The 18,326-nt window shown below is 41.2% G+C and overlaps 1 protein-coding gene across 1 annotated transcript in view; it reads left to right on the top strand.

Moving 5' to 3' along the window:
• Positions 1–18,326, top strand: part of LOC135103118 (glutamate receptor ionotropic, NMDA 2B-like) — a 226,574-nt gene that overhangs the window by 101,221 nt on the left and 107,027 nt on the right. The window contains 3 exon segments of the mRNA XM_064009158.1: positions 7,889–8,067; positions 16,378–16,568; positions 17,002–17,153. Coding sequence (XP_063865228.1) covers positions 7,889–8,067; positions 16,378–16,568; positions 17,002–17,153 — 522 coding nt within the window.

An 18,326-nucleotide genomic window follows, 5' to 3' on the forward strand; every position in this document is an offset into this window, starting at 1 on the left:
TCCTTCTACTCCTCCTCCTTCTTCTCTTCCTCCTCCTACTACTCCTCTTATTACTCCTTCTCCTCCTCCTCCTGCTCCTCCTCCTTAGAAATAACAAAGAAACTGGAGGTGAGAATCATGCAGAGAGAGAGAGAGAGAGAGAGAGAGAGAGAGAGAGAGAGAGAGAGAGAGAGAGAGAGAGAGAGAGAGAGAGAGAGCATGACAGGTAAACTCGGCAGGTGTTAGGTCGGCAGGCAGTCGCCATCACCTGTGTAGGGCAGCGTAATTACAATAAGCAGGAAGAGGAGGAGGAGGAGTAGGAGGAGTAGGAGCAGGAGGAGGCTGGAGACACGTGAAGGGAGACGCGGTGCTGAAATAGAACGTCTCATGCATGCTCCTCTCCTCCATTCCTCTGGTCTGCTCCTCGTCCTGTTTACTTGAAGGTCAGAGTGTGTTGTGTGTGTGTGTGTGTGTGTGTGTGTGTGTGTGTGTGTGTGTGTGAATAATCAGTCATCCATGTAGGTTTTTTCCTCTCTCTTTCTCTCGTTTTTTTTTTCTTTTTATATGTTAATATATTTTTCAGTCGTATTATCACTCACTATATTTCTCTCTCTCTCTTTCTCTCCTCCATCTGTTTGTCCCTACCTCACTCACTCACTCACTCACTCACTCACTCACTCACAACCTTACTCAACATTCCCTGCATTCACAAACTATACATACACAAACTATGCATTCACAAACTATACACTCCCTCCCTAATTCACTCACTCACTCACTCACTCACTCACTCACTCACTCAGGTCCTCAACATTTCCCTTGACTGAGAAACCCCCCTCATATTCATACATTCATCCCACTGACTCACTAACTGTCAACAACACGAGAAGTTATGATATGAAATTGCCTACATGGTTTACCGACCCTGTCTTCCTCCGCCCATGAAAAAAAAAAATTACAACACAACAATTATAACGAACAACACTGATCAAACATCACCAATCTTAATTTTTCTTGGTATTGCTAATTGTTTATGTATTTTTTTGTCCGTCTCTCTTGTGTATTATTCTCACGGGACATGAAAATACGCTAGAGAGAGAGAGAGAGAGAGAGAGAGAGAGAGAGAGAGAGAGAGAGAGAGAGAGAGAGAGAGAGAGAGAGAGAGAGAGAGAACAAAGCATTTAGTCAAAGGAAATGAGTAAATTGCGTCGCGCGGCATTAAGGCAAGTCATTAATTCTGATCATACATTATCTTGACGCGATGCAATCCAGGGGCGTCCTTTCCCTCCCCCAATGGCCTGGAGATCCCTGAGGCCAGTGCTCGTCCCTCCTCCCCCCTCATCTCTCTCTCTCTCTCTCTCTCTCTCTCTCTCTCTCTCTCTCTCTCTCTCTCCTACTACTACTACTACTACTACTACTACTACTACTACTACTACTACTACCACTACTACTACTACTACTACTACTACTACTACTACCACTACTACCACTACTACTACTACTACTACTACTACTACTTCTTACTACCTAACTACTTGCAACATGTCATTCGGGTAGCTTATCATTGTAACTCTAGACAACGTAAGTGCTTTCCCTAACCAGAACCATCTTCAAAGGCCTCAGAAAAATAAAATTCATATCCTCATGAGTGTTTGTCCCAGTGAAGATGCAGAACCTTTGAAAAGTTACCCCTAGAATCATGAAGACACCCTTAGCTTGAAAGCCTCACCAAAACCTCAAATAACTTACACTACAGCCAGTTGAATGCAAGAGACAGGATGAGGAAATGTTAACGATAACGGGCTTAGGTTTCGTACCGTACTGAGGCTTGGCTGGGATTGACGTTTCCAGGCCAGCAGGATAACTCGTGCCCCACAAAATTAATTCCCCGTTGATTAGATGATTAGTGACATCTCGCTCTGCTCTCTTCCCGATCAGGAGAGAGAGAGAGAGAGAGAGAGAGAGAGAGAGAGAGAGAGAGAGAGAGAGAGAGAGAGAGAGAGAGAGAGAGAGAGAGAGAGAGAGAGAGAGAGAGAGAGTGTAGGAAGGTAGTGCTAGGTTAAGTGTATAATTGGAAGTTTAGGTTAGGATAAGTTTGTTGTATTGGTAGGTAGATTAAATTAGGATAGGTATGTATAGGCTAGTAGGTCGGTAGGTTAGGTTAGGTTAGGTTAGGTTAGATTAGTTTAGGTTAGGTTAGGTTAGGTTTGGTTAGGTTAGGTTAGTTTAGTTTAGGTTCGGACTGGTGGACAGGTAGGTTAGGTTAAGTTAGGTGCATTTGTAGGTAGGTAGGTTAGGTTAGGATACGTGTATAGGAAGATAGGCAGGTATAGTGTGGCCCACCTTACATATGGCACGTTCGAATCTCCCCTTCCGCTATTTTTCTCCCTTTTTATATGACATTTACATCTGGAGCCGCACACAGAGGCCGTGTCCATCACTCGTGCGGTGCAAACAACATCGTGTTCTCGGCGATACAAGAGGGGAAGAACTGCGGACTACGAACCCCTCTTGATCCCTTTTTTCCCCTCTAAACTTAGACGCACAACCCTGGGAGAGGCGTCCTGCGGGGCTTGTAAAGACTAAGTAACCCGTGTACCTGGGTGGAGTGAACTGGGCCTGCAGATGGAATGACGCTTCAAGGGGACGTGTGGGAGTCATTCAATGGTGCTTTCCTTTCTTTCTTGAGCTTTATTCGCCCTACTGAAGCATGGAAGCCTTGCCTCGTTTTACTGAGATTCTATAATGGAAACTACTTGCGGAAAGGGTTTTTTTTTTTCATGGTACAGTCGTGGATTGTAATCAAATGACCTTCTGTATCCATTTTCAGTGTTCATTTTGTCTCTCTGCTGAAGATATGCTTACAAAACCTGACTTTATTTCGTTCTACTGAGAATGACTTACTGATACTGAATTTACCTATACTGGCTATCAAACAAACTTACCTATCTTACCTAAAAGCAAAATACATTGGTTACCTGAGTTTACGTGACCATGAATTTACTTGACGTATAGGAGGAGGAGGAAGAGGAGGAGGCGAGAAAGACAAGGACGAGGGAAGGCACAAACTTGACCAAGCAAGGCCAGAATGGAGTGAAGGAAGAGAAAGGAAGCGAGTATGGCAAACCAATTTTACACTTGGAGAATAAACAACGATAAGCACCAGTGACACTTAGATGCAGCAAACACAGCCTTAGTCACGGGGAACCCAGAGGCGGGGCGGGGCGGGGCGAGGCGGCGCTGGTGGGAGGAAAATATACACTATGCTATAAAACTTCTCCAGGCTGTTCTGGTCTATAATAAACGTCAATATTGTAACCAGGAATATACGAGCACGCCTTGCCCTTTTTTCCTCTCTCTCCCTCTCTCTTTCTCTCTCCTTCCCCTCCAACGTCCCCTCCTATGACTAGCCATTTTCCTCACCCCCCACTCTTTCTGTCCTCTCCCTCTTCCTCTCTCTCCTTCCCCCGTCACGCGGAGGGAAGTAAAATGGAGTCGTTACAAGGGGAAAGTGTTCGTAAATGGGGGAAAATAATAATAGAGTTATGTGCCGAGCTGAGATTGACGTATGGGCGTGGCGGTAGAGGAAATTTGAAGGGAAAGAGAGAGAGAGAGAGAGAGAGAGAGAGAGAGAGAGAGAGAGAGAGAGAGAGAGAGAGAGAGAGAGAGAGAGAGAGCAGTGGAGATTAGTATGAGGGTTGTGAAGGAAGGAAATGTGTGTGTGTGTGTGTGTGTGTGTGTGTGATGGGATGGATAAAAGGTGATAGAAGTTTATGTGATGGAAAGAATAATAAGAAAATGATAAAAGAAAAAAAAAAAAAACAGAAGCAGAAATAAAGTTAAGATTTTTTTTTCTCTTAAGAGGGAAAACCAAAAAACAATAATCTCTGAACATTAACCATTCCTCCAATTGAAAAAAAGGAAAAAAAAAAGAAAAAAAACAGAAAAGGAAAAAAAAAAGGAAGAAGAATCACTCACGCAGGTAAAAAATGAAAAAAAAGCAAAAGATAAAAAGACACACCCCCAAAAAAATAAAAGAAAAACCAAAGAACGAGAAAAAGAAAATGAAAACATGCGTACACATTCACCACCACCACCACCACCACCACCGCCGCCGCCGCCATCATCGCAGTTCGGCACCAGTAAAATGTGAACAAATAACAGTAAGCTAACAGAAATATGAGGGATCCCTTCGTGCTCCCCTTGGTGACTCTGGAACAATGTTATCAAATGGACAAAAAAATGAATGAGAGAGGCTTACACATTGGCCATAAATTGTGACGTTAACCCATCTCCTATTTTTTTATTTCACTTTTTGGGGTGATTCGCTCAGATGAATGATTTGATGGAAAGCAAGAGAGAGAGAGAGAGAGAGAGAGAGAGAGAGAGAGAGAGAGAGAGAGAGAGAGAGAGAGAGAGAGGGGAGGACTGGAAGTAAAGAAACAGCAATCAAGAGGAAAGAATGGGTGAACAAATGGAGGTAAACAAAAAAAAAAAATAGAGAAGAAAGGAAAAAAATAAGCAGGAAGAGAGAAAGAAAGGAAAAGAGGGAGGGAAGGAAGGAGTGAGGAGAGGAAGAGGAAAAAAGGAGGGAGGGAGAGAGAGAAACACACACACACACACACACACACACACACACACACACACACACACACACGCACACACGCGCGCGCGCGCGCGCGTGTGAAGTAGTAACTTGTGTGTGAAGCAGTAACTTGTAGATCAGATCAAGTGACATCTGCATGACAGGACCAACAGACCCCGCAGATCACCGCTTGCATCACCAAACCCTCACTGTGGCAGGGCATTGACGTGGCGTCGGCTTCTCCCCCTTCCTATAGTGGCTAATACAATATTTGATGCCTTCTGACACCTCGTTCAGACCCTCACTTAACCTCTCCCTCTAGTTTAATCCTAATCCAGACCAAGATACATTGTATCGAAACAGTGCTGAACATTGTATCTGGAATGTTGCAAAACAGTCGCTCAACATAAACATATGAGGAACATTCCAAATTTGTTGTTCAGTTGTTGAGCGACTGTGAAACTCGTTGGGTTTGTTGAGCAGCTGTTGCTGAGCAACAATATATCTTGGTCTGAAAAAGGCTTTAGAACAAGAAGAAAAAAATAAAGAAAGAAAGTATGAATGAATGAAGAGAAAGACGAGAGGAGAGTGTTGGAGGGAGAGAAAGAAGCGGAGAGAAGGAGAGAAAGGAAGGAAGGGATGGGGAGGAATGAAGAAGGGAGAGAGAGAAACCAAACAAATAAGTAGAAATAAAAGGAAAGAGAGAAAGAAGAGAAGAGAGAAACGAAATGGGGGAAGTGAGAAAGAAAAAGGAGAAGGAGGAGAAAGGGATGAAGGGAAATGGAATAGAGAAGAAAAGTGAATAAAAAAACGAACAGATAGAGAGCAAAGGAGCAAGAAGGATAGAAGGATGGAGAGAATGATGAAGAAGGAAAGTAAAATGAAAGGGATGAAAGGAAAAATAAAAGGAAGTCAGAGGGAAGGAAGAAAGGAATGGAAGGAATAAGAAAGAGATGAGAGGAAGGTAGAACAGAGCAGGAGAGAATCACGAGGAGAAACGGGGGAATAGATAAAGAGGAAGGGAGTGAGAGGAAAATAAGTGAGCGAGAATGAATGAAGGAATGGAAGGAATGAGAGAAAGATGAGAGCTAAAGCGAAGTAGGGATGATAGGGGAGGATGACGAGGCAAGGGGAGGAGAGGGAGGAGAAAGAAGGGAGAGGGGAGGAGAGGAGGGAAAGGACAGGTGTGCGTGGGTCAGGTGGTGTGTCACAGAAGGATTTGGCGTTGGTTCGATACCCGATCTGCCTTGGCAAGCAAAACTGCACGGGCTTAGCATTGCTCATGTTTATTGTATGGTCGTGCTTTTGGGAGGGTTACTAATCTCTGTCCTTGAATCTATCCGGCTGTTTCTGTTCATCTGTATGCCTGTATGTCGGTCTCTTTGTTTGTGTATTTGTTCTATTTTTACTTGTTTGTCTGTATAATTATGTTCATGAAATTTTTTTTGTATGTCTGAGAGCTTATTTGTCTACCTGTCTATCTATCTATCTACCTATCTATCTATCTATCTATCTATCTCTCTATCTATCCAGTACCTACTAACCTATCCTTCCATGCTTCTATGTAATCAATAACTTATCTTCATCTACCTGCCTTTACCACCAATCTACGTTCCACTTACTGAGAAAAAAATATCAATTTAAAGATAAGACAAGTTTATGAAAGATGAGCATCCTCACAGGTAACTAAGTAATTAAGGAAGACGAAAAATACGAAATAGAAGTTCATTGCCAAATCAGATGTGTAAGACGAGCAGGTGTTCCTCGCTCATGACGCAGTGACCGACCAATCACACGTGCGATCATCCAGGGAAGGGAATGTGATGTAAAGTAGAGGACCGAATACTGCTGCATGTACAGTTATGGTCATTAGCCAAGTCATATACCACATTTACTTCTACTACTACTACTACTACTACTACTACTGCTCGACCTCTCTAACACGACGGTATGTATAGAGAACTGACAGACTGTATGAAGAGACTGTACAATTCGTATGTTTTCAGACAGAGACAGACAGAAAGCATGAATATTCCCGCATGTAACTAATGGCATCAAAGCAAGCAATCAGTAAGGCGAGGAGACGTGATATCTGTAATAAAGACGGTGCGTGACGGCGAGGTGAGCGTCGTGACAGCTGTGACCGGTAATAAGGGCGCCACGCAGACAAAGGAAAGGAAGCTGATAATATAAATAGCTTATGTATTAGTGTATTTTAAGAAGAGTCATATGGTGATTGTGATTTGTCCTTGTGATTTGTGTGTTTGTTATGTTGATTTGACGGTGATCAGGTAATGAATAGGTGGCTGACTCACTGACTGGCTGACTAACTGAGTGACTGAGTAATCTACGAACTAAGATTAGACGAGTTTATAGATGGGTATGATAGGTTATGTTTTGTATAGGGGCTGCCACGTGTAAGCCTGACGGACTCTTGCAGTTTCATATATTTTCTTGTGTTCTTTTGTTCTTAAATAAGCAATTAATGAACTAGATTGTGAGTTAACTGTTTTTACTGTATATAAACTCACTAAGCCCTCTATTTTTTTGCACTTTCTTCACCAAACTATTAAAGAACACATGCTGAGCGCAAATTCCCTTCTCAGCACACACACACACACACACACACACACACACACACACACACACACACACACACACATACACACACGCAGTCAAGAGTTAGAGCAATCTCCTTTTTCTGTCATTCTTGTCGATAAGTTCTTTCAATCTGTCTCTCTCTCTCTCTCTCTTTCTCTCTCTCTCTCTCTCTCTCTCTCTCTCTCTCTCTCTCTCTCTCTCTCTCTCTCTCTCTCACCTTTCATAACACTGACTGGATTTCTCGTCGATGTTCACGTTTCGATTTTCAACATTCTTCTACCTTTTTTTGCCAAGTTTCCCTCTTGCATGTTTCCCTTCAGTCGAGTACATTTATGCCCCGAAAAAAGAGTCGCTCACAAAGGCTCCTCGTCTCTCCCTTGGTCCTTACTTTCCTTTCCTTTCGTCACTCCCTCGCATATTCCTAAGGTTCTTTTCGGCAGCAGGTTTTCTAACTAACTTGATCTCCCTTCACCTTGCCACGTTTCAAAGGGATTATGTGTGTGTGTGTGTGTGTGTGTGTGTGTGTGTGTGTGTGTGTGTGTGTGTGTGTGTGTGTGTGTGTGTGTGTGTGTTCTCTCTCTCTCTCTCTCTCTCTTGGAAAGTCTGTATTTCTAATCTCTAATAACAAAACCTCCTTACATCCAAACATAACACAAAGAAAAACCCAAAAGCTTTCATTCCATTATTTTCTCGCTCAACAAAAACAATTTCCTTCTTCCACAGAGATCCTGGAAACTTTGTGTGACAGTTTCCTCCCCAGCAACGTGTCCGCCATCCTGTATCTCTTCAACTCTGAAACCTATGGACGATCTACAGCCTCCGTGCAGTACTTCTTCCAGCTGGCCGGCTACCTGGGGATCCCTGTCATAGCGTGGAATGCCGACAACTCTGGTCTGGAGCGGGTAAGTTGTGCACCTCAGTCTCCTCAGCATAGGCTTCGTTGATTCGAAGACTCGACCATTACTTCGGGTGCTTAGTTGAAGGGTAGCCTACGTGCATGATTGGCTGTAGTGCCTTGATATCGAGTGTTGGGTGTCGGTTGTTGATTGTCAGGTGCTGGCCCCGTCAGGATGTGAGCCCTGAGGCATGGAGTGTTTCATCAGAATATTGCCGCGCCAACTCCTACCATTACAGCAAGATGGGAGTCGTATTCCTTGCAATAATTGAATGATTGAAACAGAACAAAGGCATAAATTAATCTTCCAACATTTCTGCCGTGTTTCATTCATACTCGTAGTTAGTCTTTCCATTGCTTCCATTGAAGCAACATGTAGAGATCCTGCAGGACTGGCGTAGCGATCACCGCCTGGCAGCTGTAATGGTGCTTCACACAGTTCATTTTGTCATTTCGTTTGTTACTTCCACCAGCATTCCCACCCTCCCATTACCCGCCGCCGTCATTCCATCAAAGAACAATTTCACCAGAATCACCAAACTACCTTGAGATATCATCAAAATGCCTCACTTTCACCCCACTCCTAACATTGATTCACGCTCGCCACTCTTACCGTTGATATGAATTCACAACTGTCAATTTGCACTGCTCGTATCTTCCTGTGAGACACTCTGCCTGACTCGCTTTTTCACTTTCCTAAAACTGAAACTTTTCAAGGCAGGAATATCGAGACACCCCAAGAATTAAAACTCCAGTTGAGAATCCATTTCCTATTCACTTTAATTTGAGAGTAACAATTACAGTGTTCGTAGCTCTCCATCTGATATTGTTTATGCAAAGCACCAATATCTTGACAGCATGTACTGAAATACTGTACTGACAGCATGTACTGAAATGACAGCAGATACTGAAATAATGGTAACAAGCGTAAAACAACACCTGCATGACCACCGCCGCGACGCTGTACAAAGTGGGTTTTGGTGGGCACACAAGGTGCAGCTCGGCGAGTGTTCCTCAAACTTCCTTACTCTTAAGTGTTTCACCGTCTTACTTCAACTTTATTTAACAGTCTTTAGTGTTTGAGTTCCTTAAGGTGTTTTCTATGATTTTAGTAGTAGTTCAAGACAGGCTCTGCATCATCAGTAAGAAGAACACTCCTGAGAACACGATTAGTCATCTTTGTAAGCTTTGAAAAATAGTTCTTATGAAAGGTCAAAGGATTTAAGAATCTGGGCAAAAGACTCATCAATATTTGTAGCCTCAGTGATGTTTAATGAATCTGGCTGCCAAATGTGTGCAAACCCTCAATATATTTACGCACCACTCTTTATATACTGCCTCATAAAATCAAGGTATTTCTCTGTGAAGCTGAAAGCATTTTAACAAAATTTTCGCCTCTCTCATAAAAAAAAAAAAAAAATACTACGAACGCTAGAAATTTTAAGACCGAACAAAAATCATTCTTTTCCCGAACGAGTTAAAACATTGATGGAGTTTATGAATAAGGCGATAACTCCTAACAGGTGCGTGTGGGCGTATCAGACATTCACTTGCAAAAAAAGAGATGATATTACTACCTCTGCTTTTAACCTGCCCGGAATACTGTGTGCCTGAACTAACGACCCTTTTACTGCTACCATGTACATCTTTCCTTAAACCACTGATCACTCTGAGACATCTTTTCTTATTCTACACCCTCCTCCAAACACTGAACTGGCCAGAATCAACAAAATCTTATCTTTTTCGTCCTTTTCTGTCTTCTTAAAAATTGCCATAAACTGCCTTTAGTGCTACGAATTGTTGCATATTCCAGTGAAAGGCTTAAACGGAAGACGTGGGAAGGAGAAGTGCCAGGAGAAGGACAGAAAGGAAAAAGGAAGATATAGAAAAAGGAATTAGTAAAGGGGGTGTAACTGGAGTAGATAAAGGTAATTGAGGAAGAAGGAAGGGGAGACGTGGAAAGAAGGGAAGTTAGAGAGACAGACTAAAAGATAAAAGAAAGGTAGGGACGAAGAAATGAATACAGAAAGGGTAGCCGAAAGGAATGAAGGGAATTAAGGAAAAAGGAAGGGGAGGAGGTGGAGGTAAGGAAGGAAAGGTGGGGTGGTAAACTTAAAGAAAAATGGAAATGTTATGGAAAATTTATTGAATAGAGGATGGAGAATGGAAAAGAAAGCAAGGAGAGTAAATAAAAGCAGAGTTTTTGAATGCACGTTGAGGAGAGGCGTGTGAACAAACAGATTTAGAGGAAATAGTCGCACTAGAAAGAAGATGAATGAATATATGATAAAATAAAAAAAGAGGAGAATTTAATAAGATCAAGGACTGGTTGAAAGAAGATAAGTTTAAAAAGGGAGGGGAAAGAGAAACCATAAAAAAAAAGTTAAACCAGAAAAGAGGATGATAATTGGATAGAAAAGTTTATAAAAAATCCCTCATCAATATGAATAATATTAATAAAAAAAGGAAAACTTCAAATCCCATTAATTTTCCTAAGCTAAAAAAAAAAAAAAATAGGAATATAAAATTAAATAAAAAAAAAGGCACAAACTCTCATCTATAAATAAAAACGATAGAAAAAAAAAAACACACATACCATAAAAAAAATAAAGATAATAATGATAATATCTATCTCCCCCTTGAAATGCAAATGGCAACGCTTAACTTGTACATCAATACGTATGAACAGAAAAAAAAAAAAAGACATGAAGAAAAATAAAATCAACACTTTTCACTTTTCACTCCAATTTGAAAGTCCAATCTACTCAAAAAAATAGAAATAATATATTCCATCGAGACTGCAAAAGATGGAAACTCAAAATGGAAATGCTACTCTGAATATGGAGGTGGTGGTGGAGGAGGAAGAGGAGGAGGAGGAGTGAGGAAGGGAAGAGGGAAGGAAGGACGAGATTAAGGCAGAGGAAAAGTGTGGCAAGAAGACCAATGAGAGGAAAGGAAGGATTGGTGCAGACGATGCTTGATTGGGGTGACAGAAAACACACACACACACACACACACACACACACACACACACACACACACACACACAAAGTTTATGAGAGAAGGAATCAATGAATAAAATTGATGATTATTGAATGAAAGGGAAGGAAGGGAAGGGTGTAAGGTAACAAGGAAAGTTAAAAAAAAAAAAAAAAACTGTGAACGAAGAAGTCGAGGAATAAAAGTGATGATTATTGAATTAGAGGGAAGAAGGAGAGTTTGAAGTAGCGAGGAAAAAAAAAAATGAGGACAAAGAAGATGATGAATAGAAGTAATAATTGCCAAATACGAGAGGAGAAGGAAGAAGGAGAGAAGGAAAAAAAAAAGCAGGGAGAGATAAAATTAATAAGTTTCAGGGTAAAGAACACGATTAAAAGAAGTAAACGTTTTTTTTAGTAAGAGAAAGGAACAAAGTGGAGAAGGAGGAAAGCAAGGAATGATAAAAGAAATAATACAGAAAAGGAAAGGTTACGAAGAAAGACAAAAAAAAAAAATTCAAAGAAGCTTTTCATCCAAGACTAAGAATAGGGATGGGAAATAAGAAAATCGACGAAAAATAGAATGAGGGACAAAAAAGGGAGAAAAAAGTGAGATAATGGAGACAAAGAAATAGAAATAGACGGGAGGAAGGAAAGAAGGGACATACCAATTAATATGAGGAAAGATTAAAGGAAATAGAACAAGAGAGGAGGAGTGAATAGGACGATAATGGAGGGAATGAAAACCAAGAAGAGAGAGAGAGAGAGAGAGAGAGAGAGAGAGAGAGAGAGAGAGAGAGAGAGAGAGAGAGAGAGAGAGAGAGAGAGAGAGAGAGAGAGAGAGAGAGAGAGAGAGAGAGAGAGAGGTTGACCCATTTAGCCATTCCTTTGACGGCTGTTTGAAGATTTTTCCCCCCTCGTCTTTTTCTACTTTTTTCCTCCAGCTCTAAGAGGAAGGTAAGGCCCGTAGCTGCTGCCTCTAGGGCGTGCACGCTGTTCGGGTAAAGTTTCGATGCTCAGTGAAAGGTGGTTCGTGTATGAGTTACTCTCGTGTATTGGACAGGTAAGGAAGGAGGAATATAGGGAAGGTAGAAATGTAGGCAGAAGGTGCGTATGTAGGAAAGGTAGGAGGGCAGAAGATAAGTAGGGAGGGAGAGAGGTATACGCAAGGAGGGAGGTAGGGGGGTTACATAGGTAGGCAGACAGGTAGAACAGGAGGAACACAGGTAGACAGAAAGGTATGTCATCAGAGAAAGAAGGGAAGAGGAGGAGGAAAGGGTGACAGGTAGGTATGCAAGGAGGGAGGAAAGGAAGTATGCAGATAGTTAAGGAGAAAAGGAGAGAAGGGGGAAGATAGGGAGACAGGAAAGTATGCAAGGAATGAGGAAGGGAAGTAGGCAGATAGTTAAGGAAAAAAGGAAGCAGGGAGGTGGATAGGTAGGTAGTCAGGTAAGGAAAGAAGTAGAGAGTAAGGGAGGTAAATAGATAGAAAAGTAGGTAGGTAGATGTAATATTGGGTAGTTAGTATATATATATAGGTATGTAGAGAGTAGAGAGTAGAGAGTAGAGAGTGAGGAGCATACAGTGGTAATTAGGTGGTAGACAGGTACATGGGTAGATATGGAAAGGAGGTGGGTAAGAGCATAAAAAAATTAGGGCAGTCTAATCTTCTTCTAAAGGTAGGTGGGTAGATGAAGAAAAATATACACAGATAAAATAAATTGATAAACAGAACGATTCATATATAAACCACTATACAAATAAAAGAAACATACACAATATTACATGGCAGTTATGAAGGCAACATGTCACGTCTACACACACACACACACACACACACTCTCTCTCTCTCTCTCTCTCTCTCTCTCTCTCTCTCTCTCTCTCTCTCTCTCTCTCTCTCTCTCTCTCATGGGCGGACGGGCAGAACAGTAAAATATATCAGACAACTTGACATTTTTCACTCATACATTCCACTCCCTGCATAGATACATATTTATCTTACGTTCGTTTCATCTCCGATTTTCCACGTTCGCTTTTCCCTCCGTGGCTGCTACCAGAGAAAGAGAGAGAGAGAGAGAGAGAGAGAGAGAGAGAGAGAGAGAGAGAGAGAGAGAGAGAGAGAGAGAGAGAGAGCGCCACCCCTCGAAACGTCGCACCACCACCACTAGCACCATCACCACCATCACTACCACACCTTCCTATTCCCTGCGCTGCTCTCGCTTCCTCAAAAGCTTACTGATCGAGCCGCTTCAAAACTCACTTTCCCTTCCTTTATACTTAAGCGTTCCAGAAATCTGAACGTCGAGGCGAGATGCGAAGAGGGAAGACGACGAGGAGGAGGAGCAGAAAGAGGAGGAGGAGGAGGAGGAGGAGGAGGAGGAGATACGATGGAAAAGAATAGAGATGAAAGCAAGGGGAACATAAAGGAGAGACAGAGGAGAATGAGAAAAAAAAATATAGGAAAGATGAAAAGGAAAGAAGGATGATACAAGGAAGGAGGAGGACAAGGAAGAAGAGGAGAAAAAATTATACAAGAGAAAAAGGATTGAAGGAAGGAAAAAAAATGAATAGGAGGAAGAGGACAAGGAAACATAATCTAAGGAAATAAGAAATCAACAGATAAGAAAATAAAAATAAAAAAAGAAAGAAAGAAAGAATAAAAAAAACACAGAAAACCAGCAAGCGATCTGACGAAGAAAAGAAGAAATGGGAAGACGAAAGAAGGAAAAAAAAAGATATCTTGCTTCCTTCTAAGATTACTCCTCCCTTTATTTTCACTGTTTCCTTCCTTTTAACGGAAGGGAAATTTTCAGCACTACTCCCATTTTTTTTTTTTTTTTTTTTCAGAGGATCCCAGGGTCATTAAAATTAATAGCCTTGTTATTTTGCGGAGACCCTTGAAAAAAAAAAAAACTTTCAAATTCTGTACTCTAAAAATTCCAGAACTTTTTTTTTCTATTTTCATTGTTGCCTTATTTTTTTTTTTTTCTTGATGGAGTGTTGGAAGCCAAAATCATCTTAAAAGTAAGGAAGGAGAAGGAGGAGGAGGAGGAAGGAAGGAAAATAAGAAACCAGAGGAGGAAAATGAAGGAGGTGGTTGATAGCAAGATAGAAAAAAAAATAAAAAGAGGATTAGTTGGAGTAAGGAAAATTAAAAAGGAAATGAAGAAGAGAAGGAGGAGGAGGAGGAGGAGGAGGAGGAGGAGGAGGAGGAGAAGGAGGAGGAGGAGGAGGAGGAGGAGGAGGAGGAGGAGGAGGAGGAGGAGGAGGAGGGAGTATATACAAGCATACGGGACATTAAAAAGGAACAAGAAAGAATTAATGAAAAAGCAATGAGTGGAAAGGTAACAGATAGGAGAAGCAAGAAGAGTCAACGCTAAGAAGGAGGAGAAGGTGAGGAGGAGGAGGAGGAGGAGGAGGAGGAGGAGGAGGGCAAAATTGCTGAAAAAATTAGATAAAAAAAAAGACATGATTAAAAAGAAAAAAAAACTTAATATTAGAACGAAAAATGTTACTTGTTTTTAAAGGAGCCAAAAAAATGAGAACATAAATGAGGATAGCTAACATATGTACTAAATGAATAGCATCTTTTACTAATGCCATTCTTCTCTGCATGTAATTTATTTTCCACAATTACCACAACAACGTCGAAAACTGCATATATTCGAAGTGCCTTGCTCTATAAAGTGTAGTATTTTCTGTTAACTGGTACAATAAAAGATACCTAACAACTGCACTATTCTGTCTTCCCTGTATTTATTTTGACAGCTACCATAATAACACTGAAAACAGCATATATACCAAAATCTCGTTTCTTTAAGGCTTTAATAGATATCTTTTTTTTTTTTTTCGTAACTCTTAAGAACATAAGATCATAAGAAAATAAGGGAAGCTGCCAGAAGCGACCAGGCTTACAAGTGGCTTACAAGTCCCCTGTAATGAAATATATCTACCTATTTCCACCTATCATCCCCATTTCCACCTCTTAGAATATTAACGGAAATACTTAACTCCAGGTACTAGTGTTTTCTTTCTTTTCTGTACCTCCAGCAACCATAACAATAATGAATTTACCACCTACACTATTAATACCCTTGTTATTTTTAAGGTTATCATTGTATTTTCGTAGCCATTACAATGTAAACGAAAATATTTAACCAGAGCCAAAATACCATCGCTCTTCTTCCTTATCCCTTCAACTACCATAATAATAATAATAATAATAATAGTAATAATAATAATAATATCACTCACACTATTGCCTTTGCCCTTTAAAGCTTGTTATTTTTGCAACTACTAGAATATAAACAAAAAAGCTTCACCTTCATAATAATGCTCTTCTTTTCTCTCCCTCCACGCTTAACTGGATGCTGCAGGGATCGGGGTAAGACTAATCTCTGGCTGCTTTTGTTACTTACAGAATAGATCATTGAGACCTCGTTACATACTTTCACTAAATGGATTATCTTTTTTTTTTTCTATAGAAGGATAAAAACGAACATTGATCAATACAATTGAAAGTTTCGTCGATGTTGAGAGAGAGAGGAGAGAGAGGAGAGAGAGAGGAGAGAGGAGAGAGAGAGAGAGAGAGAGAGAGAGAGAGAGAGAGAGAGAGAGAGAGAGAAGGAGAGAGAGAGAGAGAGAGAGGAGAGAGAGAGCTATGATTGTATTTGTAAGCAATTATATATGTACATAATCTCGAACTTCCATAGACTTAAGCTACAGGTGATTAATTTAAATGACACGAGCAGCTATAATTATTCCCCAACATCATTCCAATTTCTTTCTCTCCCTCTCCTCCTTCAAAATTCTTCCTGCCTCCCTTAATCCCTCCCCCATTTACCTTTTCCTCTTCCGTAAGCTTCCTTCTCTCACCACTTCTCCACTCATCCTCATTTCTCCTTCCCATTCCTTTCCTGATCCGCTTCTTTCTCCATCACTTTTCTCAGCTTCACACTTAAACATTATCCTTCTGTCATATCTCCCTTAAATAAACTTAAAAAGAATACAAATTTCGTTAGTAAGAAAAGGGAAAGACCTCAGTTAAGTTTACTCCAAATCTATCACTAGCATCAATACCCCCCAAAAAAAAAAAAAGCTTAACATGGATCACCTTCCCCAAAGTTTTACCGCTAAAAGATCACGGTTCTTTAATTATAACCTCCTTCCCTGCCTGTGCCCCTTCAGGAGTAAGTAACGTATAAGTATTTTCAGGAATAATATGGTGTAGGAGATACATGGGGTTGGCAGCTTACTAGAAAAACGAGGCTGAGTTGGCTTGGGCATGAGATAATCTTCCCTGTGATAACCTCCATCCCCGTCTGGTGCCTCCCCCGCAGCGAACGTCCAGCCCGCAGCTTCAGTTGGCACCCTCCATCGAACACCAGGCGGCGGCGATGCTCTCCATCCTGCAGCGCTACTCGTGGCCCAAATTTGCCGTGGTCACTTCTCTCATCGCGGGGCACAACGACTTCATCCAGGCCCTGCGTGACCTGATTCTGGAGCTCCCTGCCAAGAGGTCAGGTCAGGAGTAAGTATTTTAAGGGTAGGGGATGTAGGAGATGTAATGGTCTGGGGAGTAATATAGGAGAAAAGAGAGTGAGGTGCTTTTGGACATGTGAAGAGTATGGAGTATGTATCAAATATGATGGAGTGAAATGTGGAAAAAGAAAGGAACGTAATAAATTAAATAGGATTAGGAATTATATTAGATATGAAGGAAAACTTTAAAGTGAACTGGGTTTTGTAGAGATTACGGAGGGACACTTAGCCATTAAGATGTACGAAAGAAAAAGGCAGATAAGAGAAAACAGCCTACCATCACCATCACCATTCACTGCCACACTCTTATTGCAGTCTTCCCACCACAACCAATCTCACCGCCATCACCTCAGTCACATCTGGTCATCACTATCACCATCACCACTACTATTAGTCCCACGGATCCTCGCTCCCTCCTACAGGTTCACCATCACCAACACCGTGCGCGTCAGTGACCCGGAGACAGACCTGAGGGAATTGGTGAGCTCAGAGGCGCGCATCCTCTTCCTCTACTCCACCCGCCAGGAGGCCGCCGCCAATCATGAACAGCGCGCAGAAAACTAGGCCTTGAATGGTACGTGGTCTTGAATGTTTTGGTCTAAGCGTGTATTGTGTGGATAATGGATTTGATGTGTTTGGAAATGCGGTTAGGTTTCTGTAGTTTTGTGGATGGAGTTTAAGAGAGAGAGACAAAAGAGATGAGTCAAAAATTGAACAAATGTTATTGAATTGAAGTAAAACTGTGCAGTGGTGTTTTAAGTTTTAAAAGTGGGGTCTTTTCTTTTCATTATAGCAAACAATGTGCGAAATCCTCTTAAACTACAATAAAATTTCGTAGCAGTGTTAAGCTTTTAAGGGAAAATTGTTAAGCATGATTATTTTTTTCATTATGTGAAAAGGATTATTAATATACATTTTATAGAGGGGCAAATATTAATTCATTTACTCAACACAACACTGTACTTTTACAAGGCAACTCGCAACACCCTTTTTTTCATCCTGGCATAACATAATAAGCTTAGTGCATGGCAGAACGGGAACGCCTTTCACATTAGTAGACTCCCACACCGTTTCAATCGAGGCAAGATAGAACAGCCTGGTATCGGACACAGCACTTTCGCACTCTGAAGCAACAGCAAACACCCCTTATTTTTTCTATCCTGGCCTTAACGCTATTAGCTAAGTGCGCGCCAGAAATAAACACCTTTTACATTAATTCACTGCCATACGCATGAAATCAAGGCAGAAACAGAACACTTTCGCATTCACAGGTAGCACGAAACACCTTTTTTGTTTCTATATTTTCATCCTGGCAAAGTTAGGAGCTCAGCGCAAGACAGAACGGAAACACATTTTGCATCAGCGCCACAGTACACTTCAACCAAGGCAGGAGAGAACACCTCCACTGAAGCTACACTGCCACACATCACCTGGAGCACGGAACACTAACATTCTTTTCTCTTCTAACAAAACATTTAAGCACTTAGAGCAACAAGAGATGAAATATACAGTACTTTTCACTGTGCACAACCACTCACTCTGATCCCTTTTCACTGGTAAAACTCTGGTAATATACTCTGCCAGTTTATATTTTTCTCCTTTCTACAACTTTTCAGGAGAGAAATATGGAGACACTCAGGAAATTAACTAGTATAATAGTATATAATCGTATACAGCATGAGAGTAACTAGTATAAAAGGACATAATCTTACAGAGTATATAATGGAGTATAATTCAAACTAGCACA

Source organism: Scylla paramamosain, chromosome 8, assembly GCF_035594125.1.
Source record: "Scylla paramamosain isolate STU-SP2022 chromosome 8, ASM3559412v1, whole genome shotgun sequence".
Classification (NCBI taxonomy): domain Eukaryota; kingdom Metazoa; phylum Arthropoda; class Malacostraca; order Decapoda; family Portunidae; genus Scylla; species Scylla paramamosain.